Source organism: Oreochromis aureus, linkage group 4 (assembly GCF_013358895.1).
Source record: "Oreochromis aureus strain Israel breed Guangdong linkage group 4, ZZ_aureus, whole genome shotgun sequence".
NCBI classification, from domain to species: Eukaryota; Metazoa; Chordata; class Actinopteri; order Cichliformes; family Cichlidae; genus Oreochromis; species Oreochromis aureus.
Window position 1 is genome coordinate 29527960 of NC_052945.1, and position 18809 is coordinate 29546768.

General features: G+C 39.6%; 1 protein-coding gene and 1 long non-coding RNA gene across 7 annotated transcripts in view; one reads left to right on the forward strand and one right to left on the reverse strand.

Annotated features, from left to right (window-relative positions):
- The window catches only part of plppr2a (phospholipid phosphatase related 2a), a 71969-nt gene that overhangs the window by 47012 nt on the left and 6148 nt on the right, over positions 1-18809 (forward strand). For all 5 annotated transcript variants that reach the window (XM_039611506.1, XM_039611507.1, XM_039611505.1 and 2 more), the window contains 2 exons: positions 16338-16458; positions 18185-18435. In XM_039611506.1, coding sequence (XP_039467440.1) covers positions 16338-16458; positions 18185-18435 — 372 coding nt within the window. The remainder of the gene's footprint in view (positions 1-16337; positions 16459-18184; positions 18436-18809) is intronic.
- On the reverse strand, positions 1876-12209 carry LOC120439976. Of its 2 annotated transcripts, none has more exons than XR_005612898.1 (3): positions 12172-12209; positions 2676-2839; positions 1876-2292 (listed from the first exon to the last, which is right to left on the reverse strand). It is a non-coding gene; the product is annotated as an uncharacterized LOC120439976 (long non-coding RNA). The 2 variants fall into 2 exon arrangements; XR_005612899.1 differs by having other exon boundaries at positions 1876-2295.

An 18809-nucleotide genomic window follows, 5' to 3' on the forward strand; every position in this document is an offset into this window, starting at 1 on the left:
TTCAGCTACGCTCTGTTCTGACACGTTCAAGGAGAGGTCCACAGAACATTCAAGGGCTTGTTAAATCCATATGTAGTTGAGCTCAGTTTATTCAAATAAAACCACAAGTTTCATCTCTGCTCATTCACCTCTTCCACTGGAAAATTACTATTTAAAAAATAGGTTTCTAATAATAATACAAACATTATAGAGATGTCTTTACTGCAAAGTCAAAGGGTGGAGGCTGGCCTGTCCCAGCTAAGGTCCAGCTGAAAACTGAACTACTACTTGGATTCAAACCACTATCTACTGACTGAAAGTCCAGTTTTAGCTTTTCAGCCATAACAGCTTCCTCCTGGTTTAGTTTAACTTTATGCTTCCTCCCTAACTTCCTGAAGTCTTCCTGTCAGAATGCCCAAATACCCAACTTCTCCCAGTGGCAAACAATCCTAGAAAATGCTGAAGACAGTGGTAATGTTAGCTATGTTAAAGTGTGTCACGGGTTCAAAATATTGGGGATGGATACAGGAGGAAAACCAAAATAACAACACTGGTCCGGCCGGGTCAAGTCAAACGATGATTTTAATGCACACGTGTGGGAGATGAACACTGCACGCAGACAGCATCGATCTCTCTCTGAAAACCACACAACAATAGTTTTTATGAACATCAGGGTATTGGAACGCCCCCTCATGCGTAAAGTAGGTACAATACAATCAATGTTGACAACTTTTAACACATTAAAAGAACTTCTTCTTCTTCCCGAGGCCAGATCCTTCCCAGTAACCTTCTAACTCTGCTTATCCCCTGGAACAAACAGTCTCTCCTGCAAGCATAATCAAACAGCTACAAGGCCTTGCAGATTGTTATTTAAATATTTGAACTCTCACCTACACATGAGTTTAACTACTGCTTGTGTGTGTGCGTGTGTGCCTCGACCTCAGCCTTCACTCTGTCTATAAGGACAGAGGCCAACTCAGCATGTGTGCAATAACCTAACTGAAACCATACATGTAATATGTTGAATAAATGTTCTAATCAAATGCCACTACTCAAAGCTTAATAAAAAGAATATAAATGAATAAAGGATCATGATGAATAACATGATATATGTGTTTTGTAAGCATGTGCGGCCTTCTATGCTCTACGTCACTTCCCTCAATAGATCAGCCAGACATCCCGCTGACTGTAGCTTTTAACCCTTACTGACGTGAGCACAACTCCATAATAAGCACTAAGCGGCAATATGAATAAAGATGATCATGGTTACACCTGCAATGAAAGATTATATGATTATACCAACGCCTGTAAATAGAAGATTAACATGAGGTTATAATCACTGTAATACAAATGTTAATGTAATGTCAATAGCTTCAATAAATGCTTTAATGCAATGCTTATTATATGATTCTGATGCAATGATAAAATAACAGTAAAATATCCCTTCTCAAGTGCTAAAGTTCAATCAAGTCTGACGGTAACATTAACTTAACCTTGGTGCATCGATAATAAACAGATGTTTTCAATTTAGTTAAAGTACTCTATAAATATATTGATTGTATAGCACTTTTCTACTCTTAACTGAGCACTCAAAGCACTTTTTATTACAAGCCTACCTAATTACACACATACTTTTTTTCCATACCTAAGCACTCTGTCTAACACACACTTCAGTGGATACGTCTTGGAGTTCAGTATCTTGCCCAAGGATACTTTAACATGCAGGCTGCAAGAGCTGAAAAGCGAACCAGCAACTTTCTGGGAGACGATGTCCCTACCTACCTGCTGAGCCACAGCCTCCACAAAAGTGTTGGGTATTTCACAGGTTTCAAAGCAGTACTGACAGGGATGGAGCTTTGAGGTCCGAACAGGTGAGGCTGAATGATGTGAGGGTTTACCTAACCTCTCTCAGAGATGTCTTGCCTGCTTCCTCCTCCTCCATTAAACCTCACTGTGCATCACTGACACAAACTACAACCTCATGTTGGCCACCCCACAAAACAGTTCACCTTCATCTTAAATTGTGCACACAGGATGAGTGCCCATTTTCCAGGCTTTCTCTCTTCCTTAACCTTTTGCTTTTTGGTCTTCCCCGCTGTTTTTCTTCTTTAGCATCTCTCCTTTATGTTTTCATACACAGGCCCACGAGCACACGGTCTAGTTTTGTATGCTGCTAAGCCAGGTTAATGAGACAGATGGCAGGGTGGGCTCCATGGCGGCAGAGGGGCGGCATCGATTTCTGCGACACTGGCTGCCATGAGAGCATATGTCACGCAGGCAAAGGCTTCTGCCCCCTCGACTTCTGTTCCTTAGCTTCTGATGGGGAGAGCAAGGAAATAAAAAGGAAAATGTTCAAATAATAATAGAGGAGGTGATGGTAATGCAGGGAGAGCGATCTGATATGGAGGCTGATACCAGAAGGGAAAATCACGTAAAAAAAAAAAAAGCAACTTTAAGAAAAAGAAAGTGATAAGGATTCTATTCATGGAAAGAAGCAGTTCGTGCTGTTTTCTTCTGTGCACATTAAAGACTCTCTATCTTTTCTATCTATCTGTGATGCTGGGATCCATACAGAAGGCTAATTTACCACAGTCTGCACAGTTCCCATTCTGCCTGGCATGCAGTCACAGCTCTCATCTGACTCCTCACGGTGATTATCACCCTACCTAAGATAGCAGGGGATTGCATCAACATACCATTTTAATCATCAACTGACATCCCCTCATTCCGTCCGTCACCTTCTCTCTTCTTTGTTTTCTTTGTCACCTCCACCAGCTTCTCTGTGTCTTCATAAGTCTGCAGTTTGTACTTCACCATTTTCCTTTATGGCCCAGGGCGGTTATTGCATCAACCTGATTGCCTATGCAGTGAACAGGGCGAGAAAGATAAAGTTCATGCCTTCCTAGTGCTTTCAGCAGAAGTCACCCATTCCTGTGAAATGAGATTAGACTGAACAGTGGTTGTCATTTCTGCTTCTTAGCTTTGATCCATTTTTACTCAGGCGAAAGCAGAGACACCTCAGGGGTCCTGCTTGGCTGGTGGACTGCCATGCTTCAGTCAACACCTCAGAGGTTTCTGACAAATGCCGGTGCCCAATCTGCATTCACAACAGGGGTGCATACTGGTTCGCTACTGTCTATTCTGACATCTCTACATGGGTACATTGGTCCAAGTCTTAGGTTTTCTTTTTAGCGTCTAACTCACACTCACGCTGCATTCACAGTAATAATGCTTCTTTTTAAAACAGCATTTAAAAAAATCTCTCCAGATGTACGTTTTAGGATGGTTTAAGAAATATTTTCTGTCATTTGGATGATGAACACTCATCATGTGCACACTGAGTATGGCGGTGTAGAGAAAGAGCAGAGATCCATTTGTTTGCAGAAAATAACGAATACAAGGAACTGCAGTGGCTTCAAATAAAATCAGGGTGTTTCAAGTACCTTCGCTGTTTCCCCTCTATCTTGTTTCGGTGTTATTTCCTGTTCTGTTCTCTTTTCTTTGTCATCTGAAGTGTGTTTTTGTCTCTGTTTAGTATTTGTCTTTTGCTTCCTGTTTTACTTTGAAGGCTGGTTTTCTTTCATATCCTGTCTTAGTTTTGCTGTCTGTCTCTGTCTTCCCCTGATCTCCTGTTTGTTTTCACTGTGTTCTTCTCCCTCATTGTGTTCTTTCTTCTTGACCAATTACTACAAAATGTATTTACAGTCTTTCCTTTTTTCAGTCTGGTTTGCTCCTGTCTGTGCCTTCATATTTTTTTTATATGGTTTTAGTTGGACTTTTTTGTATTTATAGTGGAACTTTGTTCAACCACAATAAAGCCTCACCGTTTGTTTAATATTAAGCCTGAAGTGTAGGTCCTCTATCCAACACTCAGGACAGTGAAAGAAGGAAGAAATGACAAACTGTATAGCGTTGTCAAAAAAAACAAAAAAAACAATTAGATGCTAATTAGCAACTGTATCGATATCAACAGTGCCGTTTTAACCTCCTCTAGTTGACACTAAACTTCAGTCAGGACATAGGGTTAGGGTTGACCCCTCCACTCACTAGCAGCTTAACACATAAACGGTACTTGAGGTTGAAAACGTTAAAAAAACATATATCAGGAATTTCAGTAAAACTCCAGTTTCATCAACGCTTTAGTACTAAACAGTTACCATAAATGTTAACCTGGCCAGTGCACATATTATCTATTAGCCATTATTTGACACATATAAATCCAGCCTCAAGCTAGCGTACTGGTTCTAGTGCCCTTCCCAACCCAGGATAAATGGGCTCATCAGGAAGAACTTCCAGCGTAAAAACTGTGCCAAATCAGACATCAATACATCCAAATGATGTGGCGACGCCTCCGGAAATAATGGAGCAGATGAAGATATGTTTATCCAATAGCCACATTAGCCATCTGCTAAGCTATCGTTAAGGTGGTAGCTGTGGGTAATAATAAAACAATAACATTAATGTAGGAGCTTGGTAGCTAACATTTTCAGTCCTGCCCATTTGTAATAATGATAGACGGTGTTAATTTAACAGTGTGAAATAATTATTTGTAAATAAATGTTTCTCTGAAGACTGAAGCTGAGAAAAGTCTACTAGTTTGCAACTACATGGAAACCGTGGTAGCCGACCTTACCATCTCTATCTTTAATGAAGTAATGGTTTCAAATCATCAGTAGTGCAGCACTACATCAGACAAATTAAAAACAACTCTCTATATTATTGTCTGTGTTTTTATAATCTTTGCATGTAATTTTTTTTTTTTTACATTTTTTTATATCAAAAATAGCCTTGAAGATTTTTCTTGGTATTTGTTTTAAGTTTGTATTCCTACCAATAGTTAACTCTATGAATTATAATATTATGACATAAACTCCTTGTCTAATGAAACAAGCATAGATTATCATTCATTTCCAAAAGTCTAAAACCTGAAACTGGGTTGACAGTATTTCCAAAGGTCTCCATTTAAGGAGTTGTAAACTGTTTTAGTGATGCTTGTAATACTCATATGTTTCTAAGCAAAAATGCAGTAGTGTGGATTAATACTCACACAAGTTCTCTGTAAAAAATTATTCTGGATAAAGGCAGCAAGCAGAGGCATACGTTCTGAAAGGAAATGTGTCTCAAAGTTTTCCTGTTTTCCATCGTCACTATCTTATCTAAAAATGGGAAAAAAAGGTTTGAAGGTTCTCAGATATTACTATTAAATACTTACTTTTGAAGAAAATATCACCAGTTTCCAATAAATGTTTTTTCACCCTAAAATTTTAAATACTGCACGCCATCGCAGCAAACTAAAATCTGTTGCATGCGGATTTTACATGACATGATGTTTTCTGATCTGCATGCTTCTGTTCAGTACTACTGTATACTGATTTGGAAAAGGAAGCTTGTGTATCTGATTGCACGACCAGCCCCAAACACTTTCTCACACTGATACCATTGTTATTCTGTACCGCTCATATGAAGCTGAAACCACCAGTTAGCTTAAGCTAGCATCAAAAAACAGCTAATCTCTGTATCTAAAGATAATAGAATCCACCTGCAAAGCTTATTAGCTTATTTGTTTACAGTATAAAAGCAATACTGTGAGTAATATATTCAATTTGATTCAATTCAGTTTTATTTATCTAGCAAATTACATCAATAGTCACCTCAAGGCATTTTATATTGGAAGGTAAAGACTCTAAAATATTCAAAAGAAACCCCAACGATCATATGACTCCCTATGAACAGACAAAAGTGGGAAGGAAAAACTCCTTTTTAACAGGAAGAAATGTCTGGCAGAAACAGGCTCAGTTTATATAATTTTATTTACTTTAATAATGATTTTAATGATTTATTATTTTAATAAAATGTGGGAAAGGTATCTTTGACCCATATATATATATATATAAGTGGCCAGGCTCACGGGTGTAGTAGGTCTACACATCTACAGGCTGACATCTTTTCCCATTTTGCTACATATGGGGAATATTTTCCATGAAATTTCTGTTACCCAAATCCAAGTTCTGTCATCGGATGTGCATCCAGGTGGCTCATTGTAAATAAACAATGTCCCAGCAAAGACGTGAAGTGTGAAAGAAACAGAATGATAGATAACAATGAGATATAAAGCAGCCATAGGTCCCACTGATGCATATTTTAAGGGATGTTACCGAGCAGAGAAAAGTGGGGTGTGAAATTGAAGAAGATAAAAATAGAGAAGGGAAAAGTAAGAAAAGTATAACCTACTTTTTTCTTTCAGTTTGAAAAAAAACTAAGGTAAAGGAAGAGGAAAGGAGAGATTAAAGGGAAAGAAGGGGATTAGTGATGCTGCTACGCAATGATGAAGCGATTGTGCTTATGTAAGAAGGAAGAAGGATCACTTTGATAACACAAGCAGGCGGGGTTTGACTTCTGGACAGATACCAAGCAGAATGACAGTGGCTGTGATGTTGCATTTTTCCTAGTAGAAGAAGGGCATCACTCTGTGTTTATTAGGTTGTATGATGTGTGTTGACGTGTATGCTTGATAGGCTCCATTTTTGTAGAAGCCGTAACATTTGTGTAAAGTGCCCCTTGGCCTTGTGAATGCAATTGTGTTTGCACTTATGCATCATATGCCTATTCATCCATAAATGAGATCATGTTCTTTTCTCAGTTGTTATTCTTCATCATATCTTATCAGTGTTTATGAAGTCTCTGATCTATAGACTTGTCCAGTCTGTATTTTCAGAGACCGGGAGTGTCGTGTTAGCACCCACCCCTCACAGTCAAAGTCCTGGTGAGATCCACATGTAAGGAAAGGAAGGTAATGATCTTGATCTGCTCAGACAGGTGCCGTGTCTTTAACATCCATTAGCCCAGATCTCATCTATACACTGCATCGCATTACTTTACACATGAATGACTTTCCCAATCTTGTCAGAAGCATTAAGTCTCATGGCTGCAGAGCTGCGTTTCATCAATGTGGGTCTGCAGTTGGTCCATGCAATGCAAGAATTGCAGCATGCCTTCATTAAATTAAGCCACAGACATGAACTGAATATCTCCCAACAAAGGTTTTCAGCTATACAATATGTGAGTGATTGTGTCTTGAGACATAGAGATATACAGAACTACTGGTACATTAAGGATAACTGTTAAGGCCACGGGGTTGTGTTGTGTTTTGAATTTTTAGATAACTTGAACATGACAATCACTTCACTGTTGTCAGTCACCAGATCTCAGTCCAATAGGCATTTTTGGGATGTGCTGGAACTGGAGATTCTTATTATGGATGTGCAGCCGATTGATGCTGTCATGTCAGTATGCACCGTGTCTGTGTCGATATGTTGAATCTTTGCTTTGAAGAAATAAGACAGTTCTGAAGGCAAAAGGGGTCCAACCTAAAGCTAATGAGGGCTAACTAATGAAATGACCAGTGAGTGCACTTTGGGGTTGTTTCCTGTTTTGCTTGGTCTTGTTTAGGGTTTCACTTCCTATGTGTCTGACTGGCTCCTGTTTCCTCCCGTGTGTTCTTTTTCTTCATGCTTCTAGTCTGTGTATTTTGGATGTTTGCTTTTCAGACTTTTACACCTTTATGCTTTGTTTGTTCTGGACTTACAGTTTAAACAAAACCCGCAGTTTCTCTCTGTTGTTATTTTACGGTCCAACTTGGAACATTTCAGTCATTTAAACATGACAATTTAAACATCTGCAGCAACAAAATTATACAAACACATTACATACAATCTTTAAATAACATTGACAGAGGATATTTTTCTTGCTTTATCCTAACTTCTCTCTCATCTTTATATTGTTGAAAGCTATACACTATTTATTTTCAATAAGAGCTACCACATATGGAGATGCATGTCCAGCAAAAAAGAAATCAGAAACTTTCTTAAAATTCCCATTCATTTACAGTATTTTCCACTAAGTAAAAATAAGCCAGGACAAATAAAAACTATGTATAAAATCGTGCTGCTACACAGTCGTGATCCTGAGAGGGTGCCTAAAGCTAAGTGCTGACACAATCACTTGAGAATAGCAAAATCTTGAAGAAGAAATTAAAGGCAGCTAGTGTATTTTAAGATTTCCACACACCAGAAATGCAAACTGTAATAAGTTGTTCATGGGGAATAACTGATAGCTCTGCAACCAGAATTATGCTTTAAAGGGACCAAAGGGGGTCACTAAAATCTGTACATGGATTTTACTCCCAAATGACTAAGCTTTAGCTCAAATACGCTCAAATATTGCACAATGCCCTCCAGCAATATTGCACCATGGCCAGTTTTAAGAAATACCTAGAACACCCCCCACCCCACCCATCCCTCTCACACAAAGAAAAGCAAAAGAAAGAAAATGTTAAAAACAAAGGAGCTTGGCCCTAATCCAGCTTTTCATATGTGACAAAAACAGTGTTGGTTTATATTGCACTTAATGATAGTCCTGCAAGGGTGGATTCATTCTGGACTACATTCATGTATCATGTCTTTTTCTAATCACTGCTTCTCAAATTCAGTAGAAAAGATCACAGAGTGAACTACATGTCACAGGCACTTAGGAAAAGACAAACACAGAGTATCCAGCTACACTTGCACTGCAGTATTTAATAACCTGATAGCAAATGCTGTTGTAGATCTACTGCGGTGAAACTACAGTTTAATGAATGTGGACTACAAAAAGTGAGCCTTGTGTGTGCTCTTGTCGCCTTGTTTCACAGGCTGTAGAAACATGGGACAAATCAGCAGCGCATTCCTGGGGCTTCAAATATCGCTATTTCAAAGGCTTTGGCATGTCACATTTATGCACGAGGTCCTTTGACATTGGCGTGTGACACAGTGGGTTATGGCTGTAGTGAGATGGGTCTGTCACTTCCAGCTTGTCACAAGAACCCCTTGGTGTCACATTTCAACATACTGGATAGAGTCATTTTTCACTCTGCAGAGTTATTGTTGTGAAGGAGAATATTTTAGCCCACACGCCAACCTTTTCCTGAACCCACCGAGTAGTTTTAAGTACCTGAACCTAACCAAGTACCTTTGGTGGCTAAACCAAACCAGTAAGTGAAGAAAAAAACAAACAAAAAAACACCAAGTGAAAATTAATCACTAACTAACAAAGTGCAAAACACCCATGCAGTGCGAACTTCTCTCATATTGCATCACATCACAAAAGAATGACCTTACTGGACTTAAGACCAAGTGTATCATGTTGTTCAGATAAATGGAAAACAGTACAATGGGTCAAATGTGTTCACCAGCAGGTGAAATTAACCTAAGCCCTTAACACCTAGTCTATCATATTTGATAAATAAGTGTTTCTACACTACCAGTTTGATTTTTTTTGCCCCTGAAACACCTAAATAAAGCAAAAAACTGCCAATAAATAAATATAAAACTATAATAATTGGCAGATTTAGCCAATATAATACAAATTTAAACTCATATATGCGGAGTAATATTTTTTTTATTTGTCATAAGATTTTATAAACACTCCATTTTCAAGAAATGTGACTTTTCTGGCACTTATTTAACAGTTCAGGGTTTAAAGGGTTAACAATGTAGACTAGAAATTTGTCTTTGATCATTTTACTATTAAACAGATTCTAGCTATGAAGGCTTAATAAATACTGATACATTTTATGTGAATACTCAGAGCCTAACATGAGTCATATTTTCATCTGTCCCTGTGGTTTGAGTTTTCTGTTTTTGCCACCTTATTTGATCACTAACACACCAAAGTCAGCTGTCTGCAGAGAGGAATACTAATGGAAGTAATCTGTATCTTGCTGCTAAGCAGCAGGTCCCGGCTGTTTCCTAGATGCCTGATTTGGCCCTCACAGCTTCATGTCATTATTGTAGATGATGCTAAAATGTCTGGCTGTTGCTCTTATATATGCTCTCTGAAATTCATTCTTTCATACACTAAAAGGGAAAAAAAGATGAAGCTGGTTTTGTTTAACACGGCTTTGCAGGAAACTGCTGGATCGTGTATCCTGACTTCTTTTCCTCCTTCTTCTGAATGAACATGTTCAGTGTGAAACTGCTAATTAAAAAGCTAGATATAAAATAACGCACATGGGTGTGAAATGTATTTATCTAAAATGCTATTTCTTTCCGTTCTCCTCTTCTTTAATAATGTTGCTCTAATCCTCCCTGCTTTCTTGTTGCTCTCTGTATTCTCCAACTCCCACCGCTCCTCTGTCATCTCCACAATCCTCTTCATTCATCTCATGGCTCAGAGTAAAACGTCCCCGCTTATTGCCTTATAATAGACACACATTCATAAAAAGGGCCAGTCTGAATACACACTCGCATTTTACTAATACTCACAAATTGAGATTTGATTACTTGCACACACACACACACACACACACACACACACACACACACACACACACACACACACACACACAGAGCCGAATCCTCCAGCCTCCTTGTGAGGACAAAAATGGGCTGTGTAGTCATGATGCAGATTGTTAATCACGTCTCACGTCTGTATTAATGTTTCATTCCTCAACTCATCTCTAGTTTTGCATCATGTGACCAATGCAACTCCCTGTCACTCACCTTTACATACTGATTTTGCAGCTCGCTGAAGCAACAAAGCCGCATGTCCTTGGTTTCCGAATGCTTCACACTACCTCCGCTTTGTCATCGCGTACTCTTGATGAGCAGCTTAATTTCAAGGAATTATAATCCTGTTGTCTCTAAACTGCAGTGACAGCCTCATCACATTTAACCGTGAGTCCTTGAAGGAGCAGTCGGGACAGAGGCAGGGAGCCAGAGTGCATTCTGCCGCAGCCGAGAGAGATGATTTAAAAATGTTGGTTGAAATAATGCGCTTCATGATTCGCACGGATGGCATCAATGCATGAATAATGTATTCCTGCAGTACTAACCCTAACCCCATTAACTTTCTACCTTCAGCACAGCGCCCCCTCTTCTTTCTTCACTCCTAAACTCATCTTTTCTTTTGCTGCTGCTGCTTTTGAGAGCGAGGATTTGCTTTGCAAAGTGAGGCAGCATAAAACATTTCACACACTGTACACACAAAAAATTATTCTTGGCTCTCATATAACATGAGACAACAATTTTGATTAAAAGGCAGCTGAAAATATAAAAATGTATTCTAATAATTAATCATTAAGGAAAAGATGCTTTGTATAAACTAAATCAAGTAAATGTCATTTGACCAGAATACATTAAAGTTTTCCAGTGTGCTTATGTAACAAAATTACACTGAAAATTTACATGTAATCAGATTACTTGAAAGTCAGCATTATAAGATGTTATCAACATTTAGGGTGTAAATGTTGAATTGTACAGATGTATGAGGTATAATCAGGGTTTTAACGCGATACTTAGTCACACTTTATTGGAGCAGTTGGGTACTTTTTTTCCCCACTGCTGAGGGCTGTTACCTGCTTTATTAATACTAGACAAAGACATTTAGAGGTAATTTTTGAGTCTAAAAGCAACTTAAATCATCTCATCGAAACACCAGGGAATCTAAATGTAACGTTAAATCCATAAATTCACATCATTATATAAATTTTTTGTCTTATTAAGAGTTTATCTCTTTAAAACTCCTGGCCTGGTGCATGTTTTCATTAAGGTCTATTCATGTAAACCTAATATTTTCATTTACACCCACTCAATAAACACTATCTTGCTCAGATTAGTTGGTTGATAGATAAGTAATCAATCAATGTATTTTAGGGATGCAACGATACCAATTTTTTCAAACCGATCCGATACCGATACTTGGATCTGAGTACTTGCCGATACCGAGTACAAAAACCGATACTTCTGCCACACACAAGTTAAACTTAACCGGTAGTAAAAAACGACCCACACAACTCTTTAACACAAACGAAACGTTTACTGAACGTAAGGGCAGAGACAAATACTGTACAACACATCCCTTTTTTAAACTCAAATGATATTCCAATTCCTTAACCAAATGAAATACACTGTATAAATGAAATAATTCCCTTTCAAATTATATTAAACAACCCAACTTATGTTATCACCTTTTGGTAAGTGACTCACTAATATACACTCCAAAACACGTTATATAACTCCACTAAACATACAATATTCACACATGGGCCCCACACACACTCACATTCACACTTGTTGCAGGCCTGTTTGCTGCTCACGCCGGACGATGGAGAAAATCCTCTTCTCCCCAGTAAGAGCACACAAAAGTCTGACTTACAGTTCCGTTGCTCGGTAGGTCGCCGTTCACCAGTCCCACACTAAATCCACTCCCCTGCGGACCCGATGCTGTCTCTGCTACAGCGCGTTAGCCAGTCACTGTCCAGCTCTCCGACAGTCCATAGCAGCTGCCTCCGTGGCGCAGCCAAGCAGTCCGGCTAGCCTTTAGCCTCGGCGGTCATGGCTGGAAACAGAGTTTTCCACGGACGGTGGTGCGACCGTTGAAACAAAAAGTCACTTCACCCACACTCTGTTGCGAAGCTCTCACACGGTTAGCTTTCTAGTCACACACTCTTTTGTGCAAGTTAACCTCAGTAAAACTAGCCGAGTCTCTCACTTTGGTTCAGCTAACCTCGTGCATCTCTCCATGCCGTTCTCTTCTGTGAACTGTGAACACCTTATGTGGCGTTCAAGTCCATGGGAATTATGAGTATCTACTACCAAATTCCCATCCGGGCTACATTAGTATCGGTTCATGGTATCGGTTGACTTTTACGAGTACGAGTACGCACACATTTTACAGTATCGGCACCGATACCCGATACCAGTATCGGGATCGGTGCATCCCTAATGTATTTATTTATAAGCACATTTAAAAACAACACAGGTTGACCAAATTGCTGTACATAGTAAAAAATTAAAAACTATAACAAACACACACAAAGAATAAAACAAAAACTCAGTCACAATTAAAAGCTAAAGAGTAAAAATGTGTTTTCAGACGGGTTTTAAAAATGTCGAGTGTTGGAGAGATCCTAATATGAAGAGGCAGACTGTTCCAAAGTTTGGGCGCAGCAATCGCAAAGGCCCGGTCTCCTCTGCTTTTTAGCCTGCTTCTAGGGACAACTACAAGCAACTTATCAGCTAACCTGATTGTTCTATTTGGAATATTTTTAGTTAAAAAGTCAGAGAGGTATGATGGAGCTAATCCGTTCAGAGACTTAAAAACAAGCAATAACATGTTAAAATCAATTCGCCAAGATATCGGAAGCCAGTGTAAACGAGCCAAGACTGGAGAAATATGGTCATGTTTGCCTGTTAAAAGTTGGGCTGCCGCATTCTGAACTAGCTGAAGACGAGAGAGCAGAGCCTGGCTGATACCAAAATAAAGACTATTACAGTAGTCAAGCCTGGATGAAATAAATGCATGTATCACTTTCTCAAAGTCAGCAGATGACAAAATGTTCTTAGTTTTTGCAAGGGCCCTGAGCTGGAAGAAGCTGGCTTTTACAACAGAATTTATTTGTTTCTCAAATAAAAAACTGTTATCAAAGAACACTCCCAGATTTTTTGCAAAGGGAGTTGTGGACTTTCCAGAGGGCCAAGGTTACCCTTAAGCGAAAAACAAGGGTCAGAAGTAAGTCTCTAAGTCACAACAACCAGAGTGTAACTTGATCAGCACAGGTAGGTGTTATTGTTGTGCTACTTTTTACTTTATGTAGAGCTGTTAAGTCCTCCTGTTGATCTCTGTCAAGGGTGACTTTCCAGAGCAACACCAGGCAAATCACACACACTGTTTGTGTTACACATTACTGTTTAACTTTACTGTAAAAGGCACATGCTATTCCAATAATGGGCTCAACTTGAAGCAATATAACAACATACAAAGTAAGTAAGACTTGAAAACAGATGCTTTAAACTGTTAAATAGATCTAACAGTCAAAAATGGCTAGAGAGATCTGAAAATAAGCATTTTTAACACAGAATCTATTTAGACGTTTGCAGAGCAATCCCATGGAAAAGTAAACTCACTTTTTTTCTTGCTTTAAATCAATTAGGTTGAAGCTTAACTAATGTAATAATTTAACTAATTGAATGTAAAATCCAAGTGGACATACTTTATAAACCTTTTAATTTTCTAATTTAAAATTTTACTTGATTTAGGCACGGTCTGTAAAGCCTGTTACTTGAGGCACACTGTGAGACCGATAGGAAGTAAATCTCTGCAAGCATGTCAGTTTTGTCAAATAAGAGCTTCTCTTGGGAGGATTATAGCAGCTGGACAATAGGGGCAGGATGGACAGTGCTAGAAGAGACTTCAGCATGAAGCAGTGAGGAGTTGGGAATGTTGAGTGTGAAATTTGAGGTTTTGTAAAGCCTTAAAAATAAAGGATTTTTGGGGGTTATAGTGCTGTTAAATGCTTCTAAAAAGCCTGCCACCCACTCCTCCACATCTATGCCCCAGGTAAAGTGTTAAAAGGCGCTGTTATCTCATATTTTGTGGTGTACACAGGCTTAAATGCTCTGCAGACAAGCTGTCCCTGTGGAAACAGACGCTATCCTGCCTTTTAATTGCCCCCTAAATGCTTGTCCAGAGTCTCATACTACCCATAACATCTCTGATTTGAAGCTTCTGATTAATCCCCCCCTAGCTTTGATTTCATGCTTATATTAGTGTTTAGATGGTTGCCATGGGAAACCCAGTGGGGCCTTGTGTCTCTAATGAAAGAAATCACTTGGCTGGGCATGCACTTCACAGCACTGCTGCACTGGCTGGGTCCCTGCATGCTTTTAACTCTTTCATCTTGGCTGGTCCCTCATGGAAATATATCAAACCTGACTGAAACGCGATCGTTTTCTGCATCTCTCATCTTTCTTTCTTTCATTTTCTCCTGCTCCGTCTCCCCTTACAGTAGTGCTTCAGATATTGCCACTGTGAATGTAAATGGTGAATTATATTAAGCATGGAAAGAGTAAGAACAAGGCTCATGAGTCTGTGGAACACAATCAGTGTTAATGTAGGTCCCACTTCTGTCACAGTCTGCATGCATATTGTCAGGATGATGAAGGATATATCTGCCATAGGTGGTTACTCAGGGCTCTGTTGCAGTGTGTGCTCTAGTCTTTGAGTGGAGTAGGCTCTCATACAGATGAGCCTCACAGTTGCAGCCCATTAAGGGATCATCAGTCTGGAGAGCCACCGCTGTTCAGACTCGCTGGGAGCGAATTGAACAAAGTCATCTGACCAGACTCTCTGCTCCAAGCCTGATGCTCATCACAAAAACAGCAATAAAACTGTGAGCACCCGGCAACGATGGCTGCTATTTTTCGCTCACAGAATCTGCAGCACTGTACTGAGGTTACAACTCTATGGCACTACAGCCAGAGAGCTCACACTTAATTAAAGAGATGATGATTAAAGTGTGTAATTAGCTATTTTCGCACAGTGGGTCCTGAGATCGTAAGTAATGTTTGGAGCTGCAATACCGTCATGGCTAAATCATTTGTAGAGCTATGTCATGTTTACAGTTGAAGATAAACAAATCCTGAGCTCATTGTCATTCTGCAGTGAACAGTCTATGGAGTTTATGAGTTGTTCAATTGTAACAGATAATATGATCGCTTCTATTCCTGCCACTGCCGTACAACCATAAGCCATAACATTAAAACCACTGAGAGGTGAAGTGAACTTAATTGATCACTGTGTTGCAATGTAATGTTCTGAAACTTTGGTGCCTTGCATGCTTGTGGATATTATTAACCATTGTTGTCAGCACCTTCTAATGGTGGCTGCATCCCCTATCAGGACAACATGGCACATCAAACCACAAAACCACACAGGAAGAACAAGAGGAACACAAAAAATAAAGGAAAAATAAAATAAAACAAGGTAGTGACTTGGACTCACTAACTACAGAGATCACAATGGAGTCATGCATAAATGGCACGCTTAAACTTGATCTATGCACGCATAACCCCAGTGGAGTGTATTTTTAAAAATTACAGTGATATTATACAACACAATTTTTGACGATTTACCAAAACGTAATGTGAAGATGTGTCTGTAGATGGTCTGGTCAATCTATGTTCCAGTCCTCTCCTATATATGTATATATATGGAATACCCCTAAAAGAATAACACTGTATAAAAGCAGCAGAAATTAGCTTCTTCTGAAGTGCTTAGCCTTCTAGGTAGCATGCAAGTTATTCTGAAGGGGCTAGAGCTGCTACTCCATATTGAAAGAAGCCAGCTGAGGTGGTTTTATGTCTAGGATCCCTCCTGTGAACACACTGGAGAGATAACATGTCTCGGTTGCCTTTGTCTTCCATGTGGTTATCTCTGCTTAGACTGCCACCCCTGTTATCTGGACCACAATGAAGATGGATGGATGGATGGATGGATGGGTGGATGGAACCATGGCTACTATGTTTTTTGTGTGTTTCCAGATTCTTGTTGGAGAGCTATGCGCCTTCTTCACCAAGGCAGAGGGAACCCAGGAGAAGACCATTGTGACTGCAGACTGCTGCTACTTCAACCCCTTACTGAGACGCATAATACGCTTCTTGGGTGAGCATGCTGTAGTGTCTTCCACAGCCCCCTTTTCAGGCTTTTGAAATGACACATCTAAATCTTTATAATCGTTTTCATATTTAAACTGTGGACAGTGTCAGGTCACAATGACCCATTCCTCCAAAACGATGGAACCTCGGTGCAGTGTGCAGGTAGCTGGACTTGTACCAAACACTTGTAATGAATTCTCTTTACCTGTTGTATTCTGACATGGACTTATTTAGACATCACATAGACTTTGAACTACTGGGCAATGCTTAGTCATTATCAACAAAGTAATGTATCACTTTTCTTAAAAGTGCATCCAGAAAGTATTCGCAGCACTTCATTTGGTCCACATTTTGCGGAGTGCTGGAGTGTGACCATTAGAAACAAAACTCTCTGGTCTGATGAAGGAAAAACTGAAGAAAAATTGGAAGAAACCAGGCACCAAGCACTGGGCATGGTGGTGGCAGGATCATGCTGTGGGGATGTTTTTCAGCAGCAGGAACTAAGAGCGAGTCAGGGTCGAGGGAAAGATGAACATGGAGTGGAGCAATGTACAGAGACGTCCATGATGACACACAGCTCCAGAGCACTCTTGACTTCAGGACTGGGGTGAAGGTTCATTTTCCAACAGGACAACCACCCTAAGCACACAGCCACTGGGTGTATTTTTTCTATTTTTTGCAGTAGTTCTGCAAAGAAGGAACTGCCCTAAAAATAGGTATGCCAAGCTTGTAGCATCATATTCAAAAAGACTTCAGACTGTAATTGCTGTATGACACAATGTGGAACAAGTGAAGCATTGTGAGAACATTCTGGATGCACTTTAATCTAGTTTGTTACTTAATTACTCAGCATTGAAAAACAGCCTAAAGAGACTTTAAAGTGATTTCCACAGTTCTACTTGTTCATGTTCTACTATAGAAACATGAACAGGTAGAAATTAAGGCTCCAATGCTGCAAGACTGACTGCTCATCACTGCTTTTGTTACCTGGGCAGGACTAAACTCTGGCTGCTGGGCTGGGGTCAGCATACAGTAAGATTTAACGTTACTTTGGGTTCTTGGCTAGCTATTTGTTCATATATAGGATATCCGCTCAGCGTGCAGATAACTTGCAACACAAGTAATGACTTAAATGTAACCGTAATATAAATACTGAATTTAGTGCAGTAACACATTACTTCGGGACGTGCTGCAACCAGCACTGCTCCATGGCAGGCTTTAATGTGTTTTTTTGGGGGGAGACATTTGGGCTCTCACTTACAGGTATCCTCAGTCTATAAATAAGTGCTTCATAAGTGTGTAATTCAATGATGAAAAATAAAAGAGAATAAAAAGTACCATTAACATAAAAACCTGACCTGCTACTCCTCAGTTTGTCAGCCACAGCTGGCACATGAAGCTGTTAATTGGATGATCAAATGTGGCATAATGTTTGAGGTAGATTACTCGGGATCCTGGCAGGAAGGCTCTCATGAATATTAAGAAGCCTACAAATCTGCATCTTGAGCTGAATCAGCTGAGGAGGAGGATTCTGTTGCAATTTCACACATAATAATGTGCTGGGGCTCTTTGAAGTAGAAGCATTTTACTACTTTTATCACCTGGTGATGTCCGTCTCTTTCAAAATGTATATTTTCTTTCAAAATATAAAAAAAAAATAAATAAAATAAAATATATGCTTGGTTATTAACTTTTCCACAATTTCCCCTTCTCTACACTCTTGTCCTGTCCAGGTGTTTATGCCTTTGGTCTGTTCACCACGACCATTTTCGCCAATGCCGGCCAGGTGGTGACAGGAAACCAGACGCCTCACTTCCTGTCTGCCTGCCGACCAAACTACACAGCATTAGGCTGCCAGTCCACGATGCAGTACATCACAGAGCGCCGGGCCTGCACAGGCAACCCGCTGATTGTCATGTCTGCACGTAAATCCTTCCCATCTAAGGATGCAGCGCTCAGCGTCTACTCAGCAGTGTACACAGTGGTAGGTTGGACAAAACTGGAGGTGATACTGCTACTGTAAAGATTTAAGACTTAACAGGAGTTTCAGCTGTGTGCTAGCAATTGAAGCCTGCCTGCTGACTTTACTGTGTTATTTCAGGCCCATGCCAAACTTTCTGTTTTTAGTGAACGCCATTGCCACTAGATCTCAGATTAGGATGAAATCAAAGAAGACCATCACATATTAAGGAATACAGTCATTTGAAAAGGAAAGTTACATAGGGTCCTGTGGATAAAATGGATTGTCGAATTGCTTTTAGCATAAGTGTTTTCTTTCCTTCTTCAGGACTTTGCTTAAGTTCTTTGAGGTTTGTGGGCTTTTATTTATGCACCACTCTCCTATAGTCCCGTCAAAGT